The sequence below is a fragment of the Corythoichthys intestinalis genome, chromosome 18 (assembly GCF_030265065.1).
Source record: "Corythoichthys intestinalis isolate RoL2023-P3 chromosome 18, ASM3026506v1, whole genome shotgun sequence".
Classification (NCBI taxonomy): Eukaryota; Metazoa; Chordata; class Actinopteri; order Syngnathiformes; family Syngnathidae; genus Corythoichthys; species Corythoichthys intestinalis.
In genome coordinates, this window is record NC_080412.1 from 29,638,575 (window position 1) to 29,657,141 (window position 18,567).

The 18,567-nt window shown below is 41.1% G+C and overlaps 4 protein-coding genes across 8 annotated transcripts in view; all 4 read right to left on the reverse strand.

Annotated features, from left to right (window-relative positions):
• Window positions 1-218: 218 nt before the first annotated feature.
• c18h5orf24 (chromosome 18 C5orf24 homolog) lies at window positions 219-4,453 on the reverse strand. Of its 2 annotated transcripts, none has more exons than XM_057821607.1 (2): window positions 3,951-4,453; window positions 219-3,201 (listed from the first exon to the last, which is right to left on the reverse strand). In XM_057821607.1, exon 2 carries the CDS (start codon window positions 3,199-3,201, stop codon window positions 2,599-2,601), a length of 603 nt encoding a protein of 200 aa, XP_057677590.1. In that variant the 5' UTR covers window positions 3,951-4,453; the 3' UTR covers window positions 219-2,598. The 2 variants fall into 2 exon arrangements, with proteins under 2 accessions (XP_057677590.1, XP_057677589.1); XM_057821606.1 differs by having other exon boundaries at window positions 219-3,204.
• Window positions 4,454-4,565: 112 nt separating this feature from the next.
• ddx46 (DEAD (Asp-Glu-Ala-Asp) box polypeptide 46) lies at window positions 4,566-14,329 on the reverse strand. Of its 2 annotated transcripts, none has more exons than XM_057821605.1 (22): window positions 14,188-14,329; window positions 13,812-13,982; window positions 11,195-11,317; window positions 11,033-11,120; window positions 10,794-10,962; window positions 10,489-10,730; window positions 10,058-10,165; window positions 9,829-9,994; window positions 9,626-9,746; window positions 8,436-8,611; window positions 8,218-8,339; window positions 8,073-8,151; window positions 7,254-7,336; window positions 7,015-7,179; window positions 6,733-6,895; window positions 6,337-6,668; window positions 5,917-6,066; window positions 5,598-5,825; window positions 5,319-5,537; window positions 5,094-5,238; window positions 4,954-5,027; window positions 4,566-4,859 (listed from the first exon to the last, which is right to left on the reverse strand). In XM_057821605.1, exons 1-22 carry the CDS (start codon window positions 14,202-14,204, stop codon window positions 4,812-4,814), a joined length of 3,189 nt encoding a protein of 1,062 aa, XP_057677588.1. In that variant the 5' UTR covers window positions 14,205-14,329; the 3' UTR covers window positions 4,566-4,811. The 2 variants fall into 2 exon arrangements, with proteins under 2 accessions (XP_057677588.1, XP_057677587.1); XM_057821604.1 differs by having other exon boundaries at window positions 10,794-10,965.
• A 396-nt stretch (window positions 14,330-14,725) lies between these two features.
• On the reverse strand, window positions 14,726-17,112 carry camlg (calcium modulating ligand). The gene is made up of 4 exons (XM_057821010.1): window positions 16,796-17,112; window positions 15,543-15,952; window positions 15,398-15,463; window positions 14,726-15,336 (listed from the first exon to the last, which is right to left on the reverse strand). The coding sequence occupies exons 1-4, from the start codon at window positions 16,977-16,979 to the stop codon at window positions 15,109-15,111; spliced, it is 888 nt and encodes a 295-aa protein (XP_057676993.1). The 5' UTR covers window positions 16,980-17,112; the 3' UTR covers window positions 14,726-15,108.
• An 85-nt stretch (window positions 17,113-17,197) lies between these two features.
• Window positions 17,198-18,567, reverse strand: part of sec24a (SEC24 homolog A, COPII coat complex component) — a 31,513-nt gene continuing 30,143 nt past the window's right edge. For all 3 annotated transcript variants that reach the window (XM_057821008.1, XM_057821006.1, XM_057821007.1), the window contains one exon: window positions 17,198-18,554. In XM_057821008.1, coding sequence (XP_057676991.1) covers window positions 18,440-18,554 — 115 coding nt within the window. In that variant the 3' untranslated portion in view covers window positions 17,198-18,439. The remainder of the gene's footprint in view (window positions 18,555-18,567) is intronic.

Here is an 18,567-nt window from a genome sequence, read left to right on the forward strand (position 1 = left end):
ATTCACATTGCCAATTAATACTATTGTTGCTCTGTTTTCAGGTAAAGATGATAATAATAATGGTTTTGGTAATTATGCTAATCATCACAATATTACAATTACATTGTCGAACAACTACAGTATTACAAAAAAAAAAAGTTCAAATGTTTGACGTGATATGCATAAAACCTATGAAACTGAATATCACACAAAAAATGTACAGCATAACAATTTGCATCACTTTTCTGTTTATTCCACAATTCTTTGACATTCCACAACAAACATGCAGTAGTAAAATGAACAACTATATATACAAGTCGCCTTTTTTTCTTTTTTTCCCCGCTCGTGTTACCATTCCCTTTAAGCTTGTAGACATTATATACAAGTCTCGTTTTTAAACAGTTTTCGGCAACAGGAGGAAATACCTACAACCAAGTGCAGTCCATTTGTGTTCATGTTTTCCTGACATTTTTATACATAATCGAGTCCAAAATGTGTTCAAATGTGATAAAAGAAACAGTACAGACTATTTCTTTTATCCATCCATTTTCACGTCACTTATTTGTATGAATCATAACAAATGCTTATACAGTATATACAGGTGCATCTAAATAAATTTGAATATCATGGGGGATAATTACCGGAATTATCAGCAATTAAATAAAAATATGTCAAATTTTACCTCTCATACGTGCTTAAAATACATTGAAACGTACAGCTTAAAATGCCTTGTGAATGTAACCCCCCCCCCCCACACACACACACACACACACACACACACTTTAAGCATAAAATACATTTAAAAATGTAAGTACAGTCATACCTTTAAGAGGCAGGGTCTGGTGGGTTGGCGCATGAGTGTCACTATATAAATGTATAAAAAGGACAAATGAACAAGAAGAAGTGGAGGAACAAGTTATTATTAATTAACTGTAACTTATTAAGATGCACTTGTAATACAATGAGCATTTGTGAATTGATTTCCAAAGTTGAACTATTGTACTGTAACATTTCAGAAATACTGTATTGCCTAAAAACTGAAAAAAGAAAAAAAAATCTGACTTGAGAAACATTTACAATGTGTTCAGATGGTTGCCTTCTAAACAGCTTTTTGTTCTCCCACCACAAACACTCGAGTTGATATCAATTTAGTGTCCCATGATGATTACATCATTCACATTCTTTGGTCCAGGCGAGCCACACACACATTCATTGAAATGCTAGCGTTTTAATAGCGTAAAATACATGTGACATGCTTACTGTGCCAAACTCAACATTCTGGGAGTGTTGGAATTGATATGCAGCCTTTGTAAGGGTTAAACGAGTTAATTGGAAGACGAATTAGCAAAAAGGCATGGGCAATTAGTCGGCTTTAGGCTTTGAACGATGACGAAAAATAGGAAAATTGACTTAATTAACCACTGAGCGATTGAGATTTTTTCTAAACTGTACTTTTATTGTTTTTTATTTTTGAAATAGTTATTAAAATGCTTCTTACTAATAGATTTTGCATATTAAAATTAGACTTACATTCGTGCATGTAGCGCAACAACTGTGAATTTAGGGGACTTAACTAAAAGTAAAAAAAAAAAAAGAGAGAAAAAAAAAACGAACTGTAGATATAAATAAAGTAAAATAATAAATTAATATATTTTTTTTTTTATTAAATCTGAAATAAAAATTATATTTATTTTTCTAATTCATACACTACATCAACAAAATAAAAATTAAATATGAAATAAAAATTATATTTATTTTTCTAATTCATACACTGCATCAACAAAATATTGGTGATAACTTTTAAAATGTGAATTTAAAAATATTGATTTTTATTGAACCAAAAATTATAAAAATCAATTAATATATTCTCTTTGAGAAAATACAAATAAGAAAAAATAAATAATAAAACAAAGTGTTATTAGTGTTTAAAAAGATCTTTCTCAAACTACTATTGTAATCCCGAAAACCTTGGATGGAAGATTTTATTCTTAGAACAAATTAATAATCCAATGTCTCTTTCTTTTGAACCCACAAAATGAAATAACAGGACTTTTGTCAAAAAAAAAAACTGGTCGCTGGCCAATCGAAAACATGAATAATCATTAAATTACATAAATATAAGACAAATGCAAGCGGTAGTGGCTCAAATGGCTTCAAAATGATGTCACTGACACTTGTTAGTATTTACACAACAATTTGACCCACATGCATTTTTTGTATTAGACACACACAAACACAGACTGGATTCCTTTTTTCTCCTAAATATTACACAGGTGTCCTAAATTGGTGTCTTTCAGACATGAAAAGTTTTTTTTTTTTTTTTTAGGGGAAACCCAATATTGATGTTATATTAAAAAACACTCACTCGCCCATTCGTACTGAACCCAAACCTGCCCGAAATTTAGCCACGCCGCCACTTCATGCTGATTTAATCTCCAGACTGATGGCTTCCCTTTTCCCCAAAATGTTGTCAGTGAACACAACATTCATGGTGCCTTCATCGCACGTCATTCCTAAGAAGTAGTTCAACACGCCCTAGGTAGTGTATCCTAATATTGTTTATGATATATTAGAAAAAAACGCAGAGAATGTTGATTAAAAAACTTCATTGGGGATACCTCACTCAGTAGGGGGCTTGTCCTCGCAGGAGGGTTCACAGAGGATCTCCTTGTGCGGTAATGGGTACGGGAAAGCAGCCCCGCTGCACGACCCTCCGTACGGCAGTTTGTTGAGGCGGGAGAGGCCCTTGATACTACCTGGGGGCCGCCCGGGACTCACCTTGTAGCCCGCCGCCCTGGTGGTGCCCAGCGGCCGCCCAGGGCTTGTTTTGAATCCAGCGGCGCGGGTGGTGCCTAGCGGGCGCCCCGTGCTGGTCCGGTAGCCGGCCAGCTTGGTAGTGCCCAATGGGCGACCGCGCCGCCCCGTTTTCCCGGCACCTTTGTTCTTCTTCTTACCGTCATTCGCTGGATCACCGTTTTTGGAGGTGGGGAGCTTGGAGGAGCCAAGGACGTCTTGTCGGGGGCACAGCATTGGTTTCAGCCCAGGGTTGGACAGCACCACGGGGCCTAGTGTCATCTGAACAGACGGAGGCGGCGTAGGGTAGAACTTGTTGGCCGGCGCGGGGCATAGGTCGAAGTGCGCTGCGGCGTGGTGGGCGTCTTCGGCCAGGCACGATGGCCGGGCGTTCATGCAGAAGTCACCACTCGTCACCTGGCGCATCATCTTCTGCAACGGGGTGAAAGGGTGATTATTCAGAATCACTTGACAATGCTCAACTATTAACTCATTAGTTGCCATTGACGGCAGTAGAAATTTGGACAAAGAAATACTTCAGTGTGACATTTTCATAATGTATATTTCAAAACAATGTAGAAGAATATCATATTTACAGTAGGAAAAATGTCGACTTAGCCAACCACAATTTACTCCATCATTCTATATAATGAAGCTTTCATTTTTTGGGGTAATTTCCCATCCATTAAATTAAATGAGTCTTGTATATTCCAAAATAAACAATGACCACTGCATAGCTATTGTACTCGCGTTTGCTATGCGACATTGTTGGTTCAATAATGTTTCTAATACTATTTTTTTAAACAAAGGTTAACATTTGGACAGAAGAGGCGGAAACTCGAAACATTTTGCGCCAGCACTTTCGATATTAGCGATATAAACAAGGCAGAGTAAGCAGTTGCTAAATCAGGAGGTGTGTACAATACAGTACTTCGTCACTCCCATTTATAACGGGTGTTTGACATTCATTCACAAAATGAAAATAAATAATGTGTACACCGCTCACTCGCTCGTTTACGATTCTGGCGTCCTTTTCGTGTGACGAAACAGCGAGTAGTGCACAATGGTTCTTTTTAAAATGTGTTAGCATTGATGCTAATATTTAATAGCAGCGATGTAAATAATAAAACAGACCTCGCGTTGAGGAAAAACAATTGTTTGAATTCTGAAAGAGTTACCTTAATTTACTGGTGGTTTGGCGTAGGCGCGGAAGGAGTTAAGGAGCAAAAAAATAAAAAGAAAAAATTCACCCCTCAGAGCGCAAACGGGTCCATTTGCCCCCCTCACTAATGTCTCAACGACTCCGCTTTCGTCTGCTTCTCGAGCAGATTTTTGGAAACGTCAAGGCGTTAATTATAGGTTAAAAATACTACGCTATTTTTTAATATTCTTTTTCATCTTCTGGCTCCGCGGCTTTGGATGAGAAAAGCAGCCATTTTCCATTAAAAATTAATAAGCGGCGAGACCAATGTCGACTGCGCATGCGCAACATGGGAACCCCTCGTAACAAGACTTCCCTGTTTTCCGCCCCCTCCATCTCCGATACCGTTTACTTGCCAATAAATGTCAATTTTGACATCAGATGACACCATTCATTGCCACCAAAAGCCCGATTTTGTTGATCTACAATCCTTTTTTAAAATATTCTCATCAGAGTCCGATTTTAACGCCTATATTAACCCCATTGCAGCATCCCACCACTAATGAATAATATACCAAGTAGACTATTAAATAATGTAAAACGCAGTCTGCATTGCAGCCACCCGTATTAATAAAAATGAAAAAACATCACGTCCTCACCAATGTTATCATTTATTAAAGCAGGGAGGTAAATTAAAAAGCGTCCTTCCTTGAACGATGGATTGCTTTTTTTTTTTAATACAAAAAGGTGATGATCAAAACCTTTAAACACATATAGTTCTGTGCTGATTTATGGATTTGTAGCTGGGAGGAATATACACATTGGAAAAAAATTAACAAACAATCTTCAAAAAATGTGGAGCAGTGAAAGATAAAAACAAAACAATTCTTGATTTCCTTTACAACACTTTGTATCGTCCTTTACTGGTCGGCTGGTAGGAGTTTTGCTGCAAAAAAAAAAAAAAAAAAAAGAGCAAGATTTTGGTATAAACGTTTTTTTTTTTCCTTAAACGTTTATGACTACATTAAAATAACACTTACTAATCTGATGAGTTCTTCCTTGATGAGACGTGTAATCTCGGTTTTCGCCTTCGTCACAGCCAGCTCATTTGCGCCTGGAAACAATCCACAATGAGTGACAATCAACACGATTTAAGACAATCCGAAGGACAAATACATACTTTCAATGGCCAAGTAGATTTTGCGCTCTCCCTCTTTCGGCTCCTTGCCCGGAGGGAAGTAGGTTCCTCTGATGGTGATGGCAGCTTCCGAGTACTCGCCAATCCTCTGTAGGGCTTCTTTGGAAGTCACCTTCCACCTGGCCGTCTACAAAATCGCGCAATCGAGAGGGCGTATTACAGAAAAGTCCATTTTAACATCTATAGTCTAGTGTCCGGAGGGCCGACCTGTGGAAAGTCGTTGATCTCCAGCTCCTCCTCGTAGCGTTTGACGGTCTCTGATTGCTCAGAAGCCTGCCGCTCCTCCTCCAGTTTCTCCACCGGCGTGTAGTTGAGCTTGGCGTTGATCTTCTCGGCCAGCTGCTCAGCAATGGTCTTGGCCGAAACCGAGGGCGTCAGGATGGTGCCGCCTCGCAGAATGGCGTTGGTGGCCTGCTGCATCACATCCTGGCAAAAGGACAGCAATGAAATAAACGGGCTTGCACAAAAGACAGTTTGCTAACATACTTGAGCTTCCGCTCCTAGGTTCTTCTGGGCATTGATCTTGAGTGCCAGTCGCTTAGCCATCTCCAGCTTCTGGATGTTTCCGGCAGACGTGGGCCCCAGGCCCGAGAGCCCGCTAAGCGAGCCCGCGGAAGCTCCAGACGAACCCCCCGCGCCCGCTGCCGCTCCGGGAGCCATCAGGTCCTTCACCCGCTTCTTGGAGTTGAACATGCTCTCAATCTGCTCCTCAATCTGCAAAAAGGATGGTCATAGACGTTACACACTTAATGTTCTTTTTTACATCTTCCTTGAGTTTTTTTTAATTTTAAATGGAGTTTCTTACATCCAGTGCTCCGTCCTCGTCATCAGAATCCTGCAAACCGAGCGCGGCCTTTTGGAGCTTCTTCCTCTCGTTGGCCAAAGCGTGCTCGGTCTCGTCGAACTTGAAGCCTTTGCCCGAGAAGCCGCTACTGCTCTTGATGGTCTTGCCCTCCTGTGATGGCAACACATTAATAAAAGAGATCAAATATACCTAACAGCGAGAAGAATATTTTTCTTTACAATTTTTAAATACATTGAAAAAACAGAATTTCATTTTTCTCATTTATAAAAGTGGAGAAAAATGTAAATAAATGGCCACCCTATGAGGGAGCAGACAGTTTATCAATGCCGGCACTATTTTTGGCCAATCCAATGAGAGTATCCCAGATTGCAGTCTCACTTTAAGATAAATATGGCTGTGGTTTTCCGCTCATTGTCTTACCGCTTTCTGCTGATCTTTGAATGAGGCCCACAGCTGTTCCAAGGCGGCCGGGACAGGGGAACCGGACAGCTCCAAGGCTTTGATGATGTCGCCAGCATATCGGACCTGGTCCTCCGTGATGAATGTGTAGGCGTAGCCCTTGTTGCCCGCTCTGCCTGTGCGTCCGGCCCTGTGCACGTAGTCCTCGTAATGGTTAGGGCAGTTGTAGTTGACCACCAGGATGAGCTGCTTGACATCCAGCCCTCGCGCCGCAACAGACGTGGCCACCATCAGGCGGCAAGCACCGTTCTTGAAGTCGTTGATGATGCTGTCTCTGTCGTACTGGTCAATGCCTGTGAGGGGAGACGAAGAACGAGCGTGAAGGAACCACCATGAGATGGTAAGTCGTCAGCGTACCTCCATGCAGGGACATGCACGGGTACGAGGCCTTCATCAGGTCTTTGAGGAGGCCATCGGCGTGTTCCTGCTTGTCGACGAAGATGATGACTGAGCCCTTCTCCTGATAGTGGCCAAGTATTTCCAGCAGCTTCAAGAACTTTTGGTCCTCCTCAATCACCAGCTAGAGGTGCAAAACATTAAATATCCCAGAAATGTGGGTTATTTTACATCTTACGATTGATCGCCGCCAAAGTTCAAATGAATTTGACGTCCTTCGCTGCAAATCAGCTGTAAACTTACCACATGCTGCTCGACGTCGGAGCAAACCACGCTGCGTCCGCCCACCTGGATCTCCAGGGGTTTAGCCAGGATCCGGCGAGCCAGCGCCTCCATTGCTCTGGGAAAGGTAGCAGAGAACATCACCGTCTGCCTGTCCGGACGAACGTTGTCCACGATGCGCATGACCTTGGAAGAAAATCTGCATGTCAAGACAAAATTTGAAGCGGGCCCGGTTATCACGGGGTCATTACAGCGCCCACCTGCGGCTCGAAGCCCATGTCGAACATCCGGTCAGCTTCATCTAGCACCACGTACGTAGCTCTGCGTAGGTTAGTGACGCGACCTACACAGAGATGAACGGGCGTCAACTAAGCCAAAATGTGCTGAGCGTTAAACTCATAAAATCTGTGCATCAACACTTGCGCCACTAAAGGTGGCTAATTTTGCAACTTTAATGTGCGGCTCATATTTGGCTATCTCAGGTCTTGCGTACCATCCTGTAAAAGTCAGAAAACAGCCTCAAGATACAAAACAAGAGAAGGAGCCCCATTCGAGCATTATCTGACCGAACGCCTTTTCACCTAGAAAAGGGGAAAAAACATATTGCAGATTACCTCGCATGTGTGGAAGCCACAAAAGCGCCTCAAAAAACACTTTTCATATACACATTTGCAATACAGCGTCACTCCCTACCTGCTTTTGCCCTCATCTTCAGGAAACACCACAGGCTTGTTGAAAGCACTCATCTCAAAAAGTGTTCAAATCATGTCAAGAGTTTAGTAAAGAGGTACTAACTTGACTCGGGCTAGCTTAGCCACTCCAGAGCCCTGCAACTAACAAACTGCACGGAATTTGTTTAAACCTACTCCACCAATTAAACTCCCGCTACCTCAGAAATTAGGCTTAATGTAAAAAGTTCTGAACTTCCCCTTTAAGACTTGCTACTAAACAATCATGTAATGCTTTTATCTGACTAAGCAGGCAATATATGTAAATTATTTGATGACAACAAAGTCCCAACACTAAACCTGGCTCCCTAAAAATCATCTCGTCAACAACAAAAGTGTGGGCGCACTCACCGCTGTTAGCACCCAACATGTCAATCATTCTCCCCGGCGTGCACACGATAATCTCGGCTCCTCGCTTCAGCTCGGCAATCTGATGGAAAAATAGCTGTTCAGTCAAACTGTGACAGTTTGGTTCATTTACCGTGCAAATGTTTACCTGTTCACTGATCCCCGTCCCCCCGTAGACGCACACCACATTGAGTCCCAGCGATTTGGAGAACTTCTTGCACTCCTTGGTGATCTGCAAGGCCAGCTCTCTGGTGGGCGTCATGATCACAGCTGAGAAAGAACGATACACCATTTTAAAAATGTTTTATCTCCGCTCTCTATTACGCTTGAGAGGCCTGAGAGAGTATAAAAATATGTATCACTTACAAATGGGTCCCTCAGACTCTTCCAGGGGTCTCTGGTCCATGATGTGTCTGAACATGGGCAGCAAGAAGGCAATAGTTTTGCCACTGCCCGTTTTAGCGATACCGATAAGGTCTCGGCCCGACATGATGGCGGGGATGGCTTGGGCCTGGATAGGGGTGGGCTTCTCGTAACCTTGCCTAGAAAGGTACACATGAAACAAAATTAACCTTTAAAAAATAAAATAATTATTTTAAAATATTTTAAAATGAGGCAGGCTTTTGGGGATTTTACCTAAAACTGCTCATATAACAATTAAACATAAAAAATAAAAAGCATTGACAATTATATTTTTGTCATAAATAAAAAATCATTATCATTTTTTAAAATCAATGCTTCATATGGTTAAAGGATTACAATAGCCTTCAGTAGAGGTCGACCGATATATCGGCCGACCGAGTTATCGGGCCGATAAATGGACTTTTTCCCCCAACATCAGCCGATTAACAAAAGACATAAGCTGATAAAAAAAGAATTTTGTTCAGGCTTCTTTGTGGGCAACTGTGGCTGCCGCTGACTGATGGTTGGACCCTGGAAGGACCCTGCCTCGGCAAGCCCGAAGCTTCCTTATTTTGTAAATATAGTCAGATTTTTAAAAAAATCTTGCAGTAGTGAATATGCTATGTTGCTTTAGCCTTTTAAGGTGTTTTACTGAGTGATCCTTACACTCTAAATGTAACTCATAGCGTTAGCGGCGCATTCACTTTAGCATTAGCTTTGGCATGGCAAGCTTCCTCTTAAACTCTCTCACTTGTTTACATCTAGTCGTGACATCGTGATGGGTTCAATTATTTGAAAATAATGTACAGGACTGTTCTTGCTGAATGTCTATAATCATAAAAAGAAGTGCTGTTTGTTTGTTCGGTAGCACAAGACCGAATTAATCCTTCAAGTCTAAGATCATCATTGTAAATTTGAAGCTGTTGAAGCAATTTTTTAAACATTGCCTTTCACAATATACGTGCTTTGAATTTTAAAAAAAGTATATCGGCCTCAAATATTGGCATTGGATATCGGCAATCGGCTTGAATTTTTTTTTTGATATCGGTTTCAGCATCAGCATTTGAAAATCCCATTTCGGTCGACACCTAATCTCCAGTCAAGTGCTGCACATAAAGAAAATTTTGTCTGCAGGGCTTAGCCTTGATACTAACTTCTTGAGGGCAGTCAGGATCTTCATGGAGACGCCGCATTGCACCCACGTTTTGATTGGCTTAGGGCATCCCTTCCCTTTCACCGTAATCCCCTCCAGTTCACTCCGGTACGCGTTCACCTCTGGAACGGTTCACCGAGTTGTCAGAACCAGAAGATGCGTTCTATTTCTAAACTCTAATTGGATGTTGCGCGATCAACAGACCGTCGACGGACATCCTGGCCAGATCGGGCACCTCCACATAAAAGTTCTTGCGGTAAGGCTCGTATTGGATCTTGCCGTGGTCCACGGGCTCCAGGATCTTCCTCTGCTTGGTCTGAAAGCCAGTCAGCGCTGTCTGGAGGTCCACTTCCTCCTCCTCTGATGAGTACTGTGTGACGCATGGCAAATATGAGCTTTGCTGAAAAATAACAAGAAGAAAATTTCCCTTCACCTCCATTGCATCCTGGTCATTCTCCATCAACTCGCCCTTCTTCTTATGAGTCTGAGGTCCTTTTTTGGTTTTAACCACCGTCACAACTTTGGTGACCGTTGCTCCTTTCTGTTGAGATTGATAAAAATTCGACAATTAAAGCAATCATAAGACCTTAATTACACATATTTGAATTCAATACTGTATAAAAACCTGCATGAAGACTATAATTAGTATATATTCATTTTAATGTGGAGATATTTCAATATTTACTTTTGTATATACTGCACTTTTGATTGCGTCAAAATCAAAATAAATGCATTATTGTTGGCACTGGTGGTCCTCCTTCTTGTATAAGTCCAACCAATTTAAATCAGTGAAACAAGTTTTGGGGTTTGAATTTGTATACCTTACAGGAGAGGCTAGCAAGCGCGCTCAAAAGTCGGACCCACCGCGTCGTTTCCTTTCACGCCTCCCATGTTGAACTTCTTCACCTCCTGCTTCACTTCCTCCATGTAGGCGTCAAGCGGGTCAACGTCATCCTCCTCGTCTTTTTTCTCCGCAGCCGTATCCTTCTCACCCTCGTCCATTTTCTCCTCCTTGACCTCGCCCTCCTTGGGCTCTCCTTTGCCTTCTCCATCCTCCTCGTCATCATCGTCCGCCTCCATGGGGACGGGCGTGTCATCGTCGTCGTCTGTGACAAGGATGCGCATGTTCAAAAGCATCCTGTGCGCATTTAGCGCAACCCATTGCTCACCGTCGTCGTCCTCCAGGCTCCACTTCTTGCCCTGTTTCATCTCCTCCAGCTCCTTCTTGATCTCGCCGATGTTCTCGATGGCCTTCTTGCGCTGCTCCTCGCGCCACTTCTCTACACGCTCCTTCCGCTTCCTCATCTCCTCCTCCAGTTTGTTCTGGTCAAAGTCCTGCTGCTTTGGATGTACATAACATAGATGTCAAACTCCTTTCTAGAGTTAAATCTTTGCACCTTACACTTACATCATCAACTTTCTCCTCTTCCTTCTCCTCCTTAATCTTTTTTTTGTCAGATGCAATATCAACATTTTCTTTCTCTCTACTCTTTGACCTGTGAAAAGGGGGGAAAAAATGAGTGCATAATGCAGCGCCCAGTCAATCATTTTGGTCGGGGAGAAGGCTGACTTTTCATCGGTTTTCTTGCTTTTGCCAGGACTGGCCGAGCGCGACCTCCTCGTCCGGCCCCTGCTTCCGGACTTCTTCCGTTCACGGCTTCTGGACCTCCTCCTCTCTCTGCTCCTGGAGCGCCTGCGCATAATACAGTGGCCTTAATTAAAGGAGAAATACTACAGAATATTGACATTTTGGGGCAGTTTACATGGCGACTCTGCGACACAAAGACGCAATGACTGAGTAGCGGACTCGCCTCGCATCCATATGGAGTCAGCGAAGGCAGAAGGCGAAGACGAAAAATTCTGAATCCTGCCTTCAAAGTGGAAGAATCCGATTGCGGGGGAATGAGGGCGCTTCCTCGGCATGCATATCAAAGGCTCCTGCGGCACGAGACCGCGCCATTAACATCAGCACTCGTACACGTCACATTGGGCGTGCGCAGCGGTGCTACTAAACATTAAAAACAGCAAATATGGCGGAATGTCGGCTTTACTGTTTTAATAATATTTTTCAATTAAATATGTTGAATGTTTCAATTTTTGTGCCTTTTTGAACAAAAGAAAAATGCCATTGCTTCGAGTGGGCGGGCATATTTTTTTCCGGGCTGAGGGAGCTTCGTGGGGTCAAAGTGCATCATTCTCTGTCGCCCTGTAAATCTGCACTGCCCCCTGGGGCCTGGCATGAATACTACATCGTTTTAATGTAGAACTGCCACATAGTTCAAATGGAGACGCAAATGCAAATTTAAAATTTTTCGTATTCTCGGAGAGTCACCATGTAAACGGCCCCTTTATTACACTGTATAGTCATTGATTGAAAAGTGCTCATCTTTTGTTTTTTTGAACATTTAATCAAATTTTCAGGATGGATCTTGACACAAGAGGGAATATCTGCTCAGAAAAACAATATTAATTCTGTGATAATTTCAGTTTCTTCAATAGATGAAGAAAAAGTATCCATCTAATCATGTCCCCTAATTCCCTTTACAAATGTCTAGTCCAGGGGTCGGCAACCTTTAACACTCAAAGAGCCATTTCGACCAGTGCTGCAACGATTAATCAAATAACTCGAGTAATTCGATTAGAAAAAACATTTTGAAAAAAATTTTGCTGCTTCGAGTATTCGTTTAGTTAGAGTGGCGTTGTATTGGTTTGTTGTGAAAGTGTTTGCATTTAGTTTTATTGCTTTAGGTGGTCACACTGCCCTCTAACGGCAACAGTGAATATGACATAACTCAATTAACATGGCTGAATCCTGCTGCTCCCTGTTATGACAAACATAAGGCAAGTTTTTGTCTGACCTAATATGCTTTTGATGCATTTGTAAATTAGTTATATGAGGCCAGTTTTTTTGGTAATATGTGTTTGAACGATTTGTTAAGAGCATTATAAAAATTAAAAAAAAGTTAGCATTTTATAGCATTTAAGCTAGCAGTCTTTTGCTATGCAAGTTGGCTAATTGTTCTTTTGTTGTACTTCGATCTCATTATTTATTTATTTATTTAATCTGATTATTTTATAGATTAATCGATTACTAAAATAATCGAGAGCTGCAGCCTTAATTTCGACCCAGTTTTGGCAAAATAGTCCTCACTTGGTGCCCCATGCACATATTGATTTTTGAACTTATTGCGTCAGGTCGACTGTGCTTGTGCACATTTATACATACTGTATATATACATATATATATATTAGGGCTGTCAAATGATTAAAATTTTTAATCGAGTTAATCACAGCTTAAAAATTAATCGTAATTAATCGCAATTTAAACTATGTATAAAATATGCCATATTTTTCTGTAAATTATTGCTGGAATGGAAAGATAAGACACAAGACTGATATATACATTCAACATACTGTACACAAGTACTGAATTTGTTAATTATAACAATAAATCAACAAGATGGCCTTAACATTATTAACATTATGTTAAAGCGATCCATGGACTTGTAGTTCTTAAAAGATAAATGTTAGTACGAGTTATAGAAATTTTATATTAAAACCCCTCTTAATGTTTTCGTTTTAATAAAATTTGTAAAACTTTCAATCAAAAAATAAACTAGTAGCTCGCAATTGTTGATGTCAATAATTACACAATGTTGCTGAGACCCATAAAATCAGTTGCACCCAAGCGCCAGGAGAGGGCAACATAACACCAAAAAAACACAAGTAACAAGTGCACATGACACTGTGCTGTCATTTTAATCTGTTTGAGCGGGGCATGTGCGTTAAATGCGTCAAATATTTTAACGTGATTAATTTTAAAAATTATTTATAAATTATATTAAATTATTATTATATTAAATATAATTATTATTATATTAAATTATATATATATATATATACATACACACAAAAAGATTTTCGCCTCCTTTACCCATCTGTAAATGGTGCAAAGACTTTTTCATGAGTCTTCTATTAATACAGAAAGCAGAGATCCTGACTTGATCTGCCAATTGAAGGGAAGTTAAACTTCGTTTTTTAAATTCGCAAGCCATAGAATAAGTTTTAATCAAATATTAGATTCTTTAATGTAAAACTGAGCTGCATCAGAATGTTCAAAGAGCCGCATGTGGCTCCGGAGCCGTGGGTTGCTGGCACCCTGGTCTAGTCGATACATATTTACTTACCTGGCACGCTTCCTGTCCCGGGATCGAGAGCGAGTTCTACGTCTGTCCCGGCTCCGAGACCTCTCCCTCCGGCTTCGGTCCCGGTCGTCCTTCTTGGAGCGTTTATCCGGAGAACGACTTCTCGAGCGGCTACCGGATCGCCGAGGAGACGCCGAACGTTTCCTGTAATGTCTAAATAATAACAGAATATTCATTTCATGGCGAAAGTTTGGGGAATATCTGCATTAATGTGGGCGCGAAACCTGACGGACAGTATTTTCTTGGGAGAGAGAGTTAGCATGCTAACTTTAGCCAGCTAAATTATAGCCTCATTCAGTGGCGCGGGACTTTTTAATTTGGCTCATACTATAAAACAAATAGGCGTACTTGAACGTACCGCGATTCCCGACCCATTGCAACCCTGTGAAATTGAGTCTTAAAACAAGTCGAGTGACTTGACAAATGTTTGACGTCGGTGCGCGGCTTTCACGGGAACTCCAGTGGTAGGTTCCGTTCAGGCATGTGACGTCACAACATAGCGACGCTTGCATTAGGAATGCGACACTCACAGGCGGGAGGTCGCAGAGGAAATTATATTATACTCATTTATTATCAAATTTTGTATGTTTAATGCATGCTTTTTGTTGTAAAAAATCGAAAAAGAAGCTAAAAATAAAAGTGAAAATTTATAGTCCTAAACCATAACTATTAGAAATTAATTTCCTACATTTACTAAGGATACATCTATTTTAGAAAATATAGTTTACTTCATTTTAGCAATGTTTATGAACCATTTTACATGCACATATTTCAAAATTAGCTGTAGCTCGATCAATATTGATTTCATGATGCAAAATAAACACTAAGTCTATAAAATAAAACAGCAATTTTATTAAGTTGTCATTTTGCACTTGTGCACACACCATTGATAGTTCTTTTTGTCCAAAAATGGGAGACAATGTGTAACAGGTAGTATTTATTTGGTTTGACCGTTTTCAAATGTCAACACTGAATTAGTTCACATGGGAATATGGATCATATGTTGTCAAGAGCAAAAACCCGTACACATATCAGAGCAAGTAACTCAGGACTGGTCTAAGAAATAGGAAGGGCGTTGTTGACCATGTAAAGAAAAGTCACAATAATAAATTAATAAAGGGGATATTGAAAACGCGAGTAAGTAGAAAACACGTAAGGCGAAAGCACGACACAAAAGCGGAATCACTCCAGCCAAGATGCACAACAACTGCTCCAAAAATGCTGTCACAATCATCATCTGAACTCATCGCCATCAACGGCACTGAAACTTTACCATTCATTAACCCGTCACCGCCGGAGAAGCTTCCCCGGTGGGCTCGCCCGCCTCTGATCCAATGAGCAGCAGGAACTGGTGCGAGATGACAAATGTGAAGAAATATGCACAGAGGTCGGCAAAGACGTCGCCCATGCGCCGGTAAGTGTCCATGGAACGGTTGATGACTTCGCTAGGGATGCCTGATAGCAGCAGGGCGGCAGTCAGCACTGTTGTCTGCGCTTTTTTCTCCACCTACAGCACACAAAATTAGGATCAGCGGTGCAAGATTAATGTGGCCAGTGTGCAAACTCACCTTGGGAAAGTATTTGGATAAGCCCATAAAAGCCAGTTCCAGCGTCAAAAATGGCGCAAATATCGACTAAAAACACAAAAGAAAAAAATAAAGCGTCACATCCATGTGAAAAGACCACCCAAAAATCTGAGGTGTCAACACTCACCAGATACTTGCAGACAAACACTCGGACAAAAACTGCAAGGAGGACGCTGCAGACTAGCCTGAAAACGGTGAAAGGGTCAAACTCCTCGCCATCCGCCTCCCCGTTCTGCACCGGCTTCTCATTGGCTAGCTGACCCCTCAACTTGATGGCATCGTCGAAGCGGGAGAGGTACTGGTGCAGGCCGCTGGCATTGTCCCCCACCGACATATCCGGTTTGGGCCTCTGGCGGACGCCTCGAAGGTGGCCGTCCACCGGCGCTGCCTCCTCCGGGAGTGGAGAGTCCCTCCGCTCTGGTGTAGCGCCGCGGGATCGGGGGGAGGGTCTCGGGGAGGGTTGGGAGGATGACCAAGACTCTGGCCGATCGAGGTCAAGGTGAAAGCGAGGTTCTGTTGGCCGCCGGGTGAAGCCACCTGGACAAAGATGATGACAACATTCAAAAGTAGGAAACAAGTTGGAATAATGTCATCATGTAACTATCTTTTTTTTTTTTTTCAAGCAAATGTAGATGTTAATAAAGTTGGGACGTTGTGTTAAACAGAAATCCAAATTGATCCTAAATAATTCATGATGAAGAAAAAACATTTCTTTCTTATTCTCTGGTCAACTTTAAAGCATTTACAAAATGACAGATTCCAAAATGTAGTAAATTATCTTCTCCGATATCATTTTGGTGGATACTGGATAAGCATAAAAGATGGGCATCGTGAATGATGCAAGAATTCAGAGTTAATGATTATTTGCAAAAAACAACCAAGTTGATCACTTTGAAAATTAAATACAATCTTGTCTTAGAAGTGTATTCAACCAAATATAGGTTGAACATGCATTGCAAATTTGAGTTTATTCAAAATGTAATTTAAATGTAATTTAAAAATGACAACTATTACTATTTTTAGTTCAACAATGTCTATAAACGATTAATCAACTAAAAATGGATAGTGGGTAAGAGACAGTCGATCCGGGTACTTTCTGAATGACGTAGCCAAGTCGCAGCCATTTTGCTTTTGGGCAGAACATAGTTGGTCATCAACGTAATCGTAAAATACAAATGAAAAGATGGTCAGGACACGAACGAACCTTTTCAAATCAAAAAGTCAAACCAAAATGTAAAAATCACTAATTCGGTGCGGTCTTTAATACAACTGAACCTCTTAAAATGACTGGGATTTGCCTTTGGGACGTCACGTAAATGACGTCGACCAATAGGTAGGAGCGGATCCAGCTACGTCTTCGGCGTTCCAAAATCAACATACCGTTGTTGTCAGCCTCGTTCTTGGCGAAGCCTACAATTCTGTTCATCCTGTCCTCGGAATTCATGAGCAGCTTCCTCCTGCGGATCTCTGCTCGCCTTTGCGCCGCTGACAGCGACGAGCCCGCCGCCACCACCGTTGTGGTGGTGGTCTTTTCGTCGTCGGCAATGGCCTCTGCATGCTCCATGTTTCCAAAGATAATAAGCCCGCGTCAACCAAAACGAAATAAAATCATGAAAATAGCTAAATTAGGTCAGTAAACTCGCTGGAGTGTACCCGGATACGCGTAACACCAAAATGTCGCGCGGTGATGACGTTACTTATGGGGGGAGGTCAGTTCAACCCTTTTTTTTTTTTTTTTTTTTTTTAAATAATTCGGCAAAACGTAAAAATCATTAAAAATGGGAGTGGTTTAGTGACTCATACCTTTGTGTGTATTCTTGATTTTATTTTTTTAAACCGTATTTATCGTCACTCATGTCGCGTGGTGAAGACGTCACGGCATGTCAAATAATGCGTTACATTAGTTACAACAATTATGAATGTAAATCAACCTATAATACGTACATATTTTCACAATGTGGCTCAGGTTTTCCCTACGTGTTTTTAACCGCAAACAGGATTGCAATAACAATCACATGGCAATTCAAACGTGCAATTTTTTCTAGCTAGTCAGTCTTTATTTTCATACATTTTTTTTTAAAGAAATTGAAATTGCGAAATCTCTAAATACATAAGTTTTTATCATACATCCCTTACAAATAAAACTTCAATGATATTGACTTATTTGGTCCGCAATCTTTAGGCTTTTTATACCCTCGACCCCAAAAAATAACACACATTTAAAAAGTCCCAAAGATTTTATTTTTATTGACATTGCACCTAAACGGTCATACTAAAATTTTATTTGCATCTTTCCACCATCGATATAATGCGGTATTTTCAATATACAAGTATCAATAAGCATGATTAAAAGATCACAATGGCTTTTTCTGTTATGTCTCATGTTAATAAACAACCAAAAATTTCCTGTCCTATTATATTAAAATATTTTATATATAGTCTGTTTCAACGGGAGGCTTGGTAGTAAAATCAGAGTTCCTGTTCAAGGCAATCATTGAATTTTAATCACATTGGGAGGCTCATAAATTAAACAGGTGAGGGGCAAAAAAAAAAAAAAAAAAGGATGAGAAGGACGACATTGCGACGCAACATTCAAGTCGGTGCCTGACACGTCGCCTTTTTCCCCCCCCCCAAGATTTGTTCGGCACGACAAGTAGAAAGATGGAAAACTTCCCAAAAATGACAATGTGACGGCTGTTGAAAAATACTTCAGATAACAGTCAGACACCTCTTAGTCTTGACCAGGCACACGCTTGCATACATGTGACATTTTCGAGTCTGTGCTTTTGCCATCAGCGAGCTCACATCTGAGCCATACCTCAACTTTGGACATTGTTCTATGAGAATAAACACTGATAATTTCCATCTTTTATATAAATACAGTATATATACACATATATTTTTATGTATATATATGTATATAAATGTTTTTTTTTTTCTGGATCACTTTCAAAGCTTTGTTGAAAGTGACCATCACACATTTCGGTTCTTTCTCACACGCATGTACAAACACACAGGAACGGATCATTTGGAGATCTGCTGTTGCAGGTGGAGCAGGAACTCGTAGTAGGACAGTGCCGACTCGGTGCGGTCCTCGATCATGTTCTGCATCATCGAGACTCGCGTCTGGCTGTCCTCCCTAGGAGAAGAAT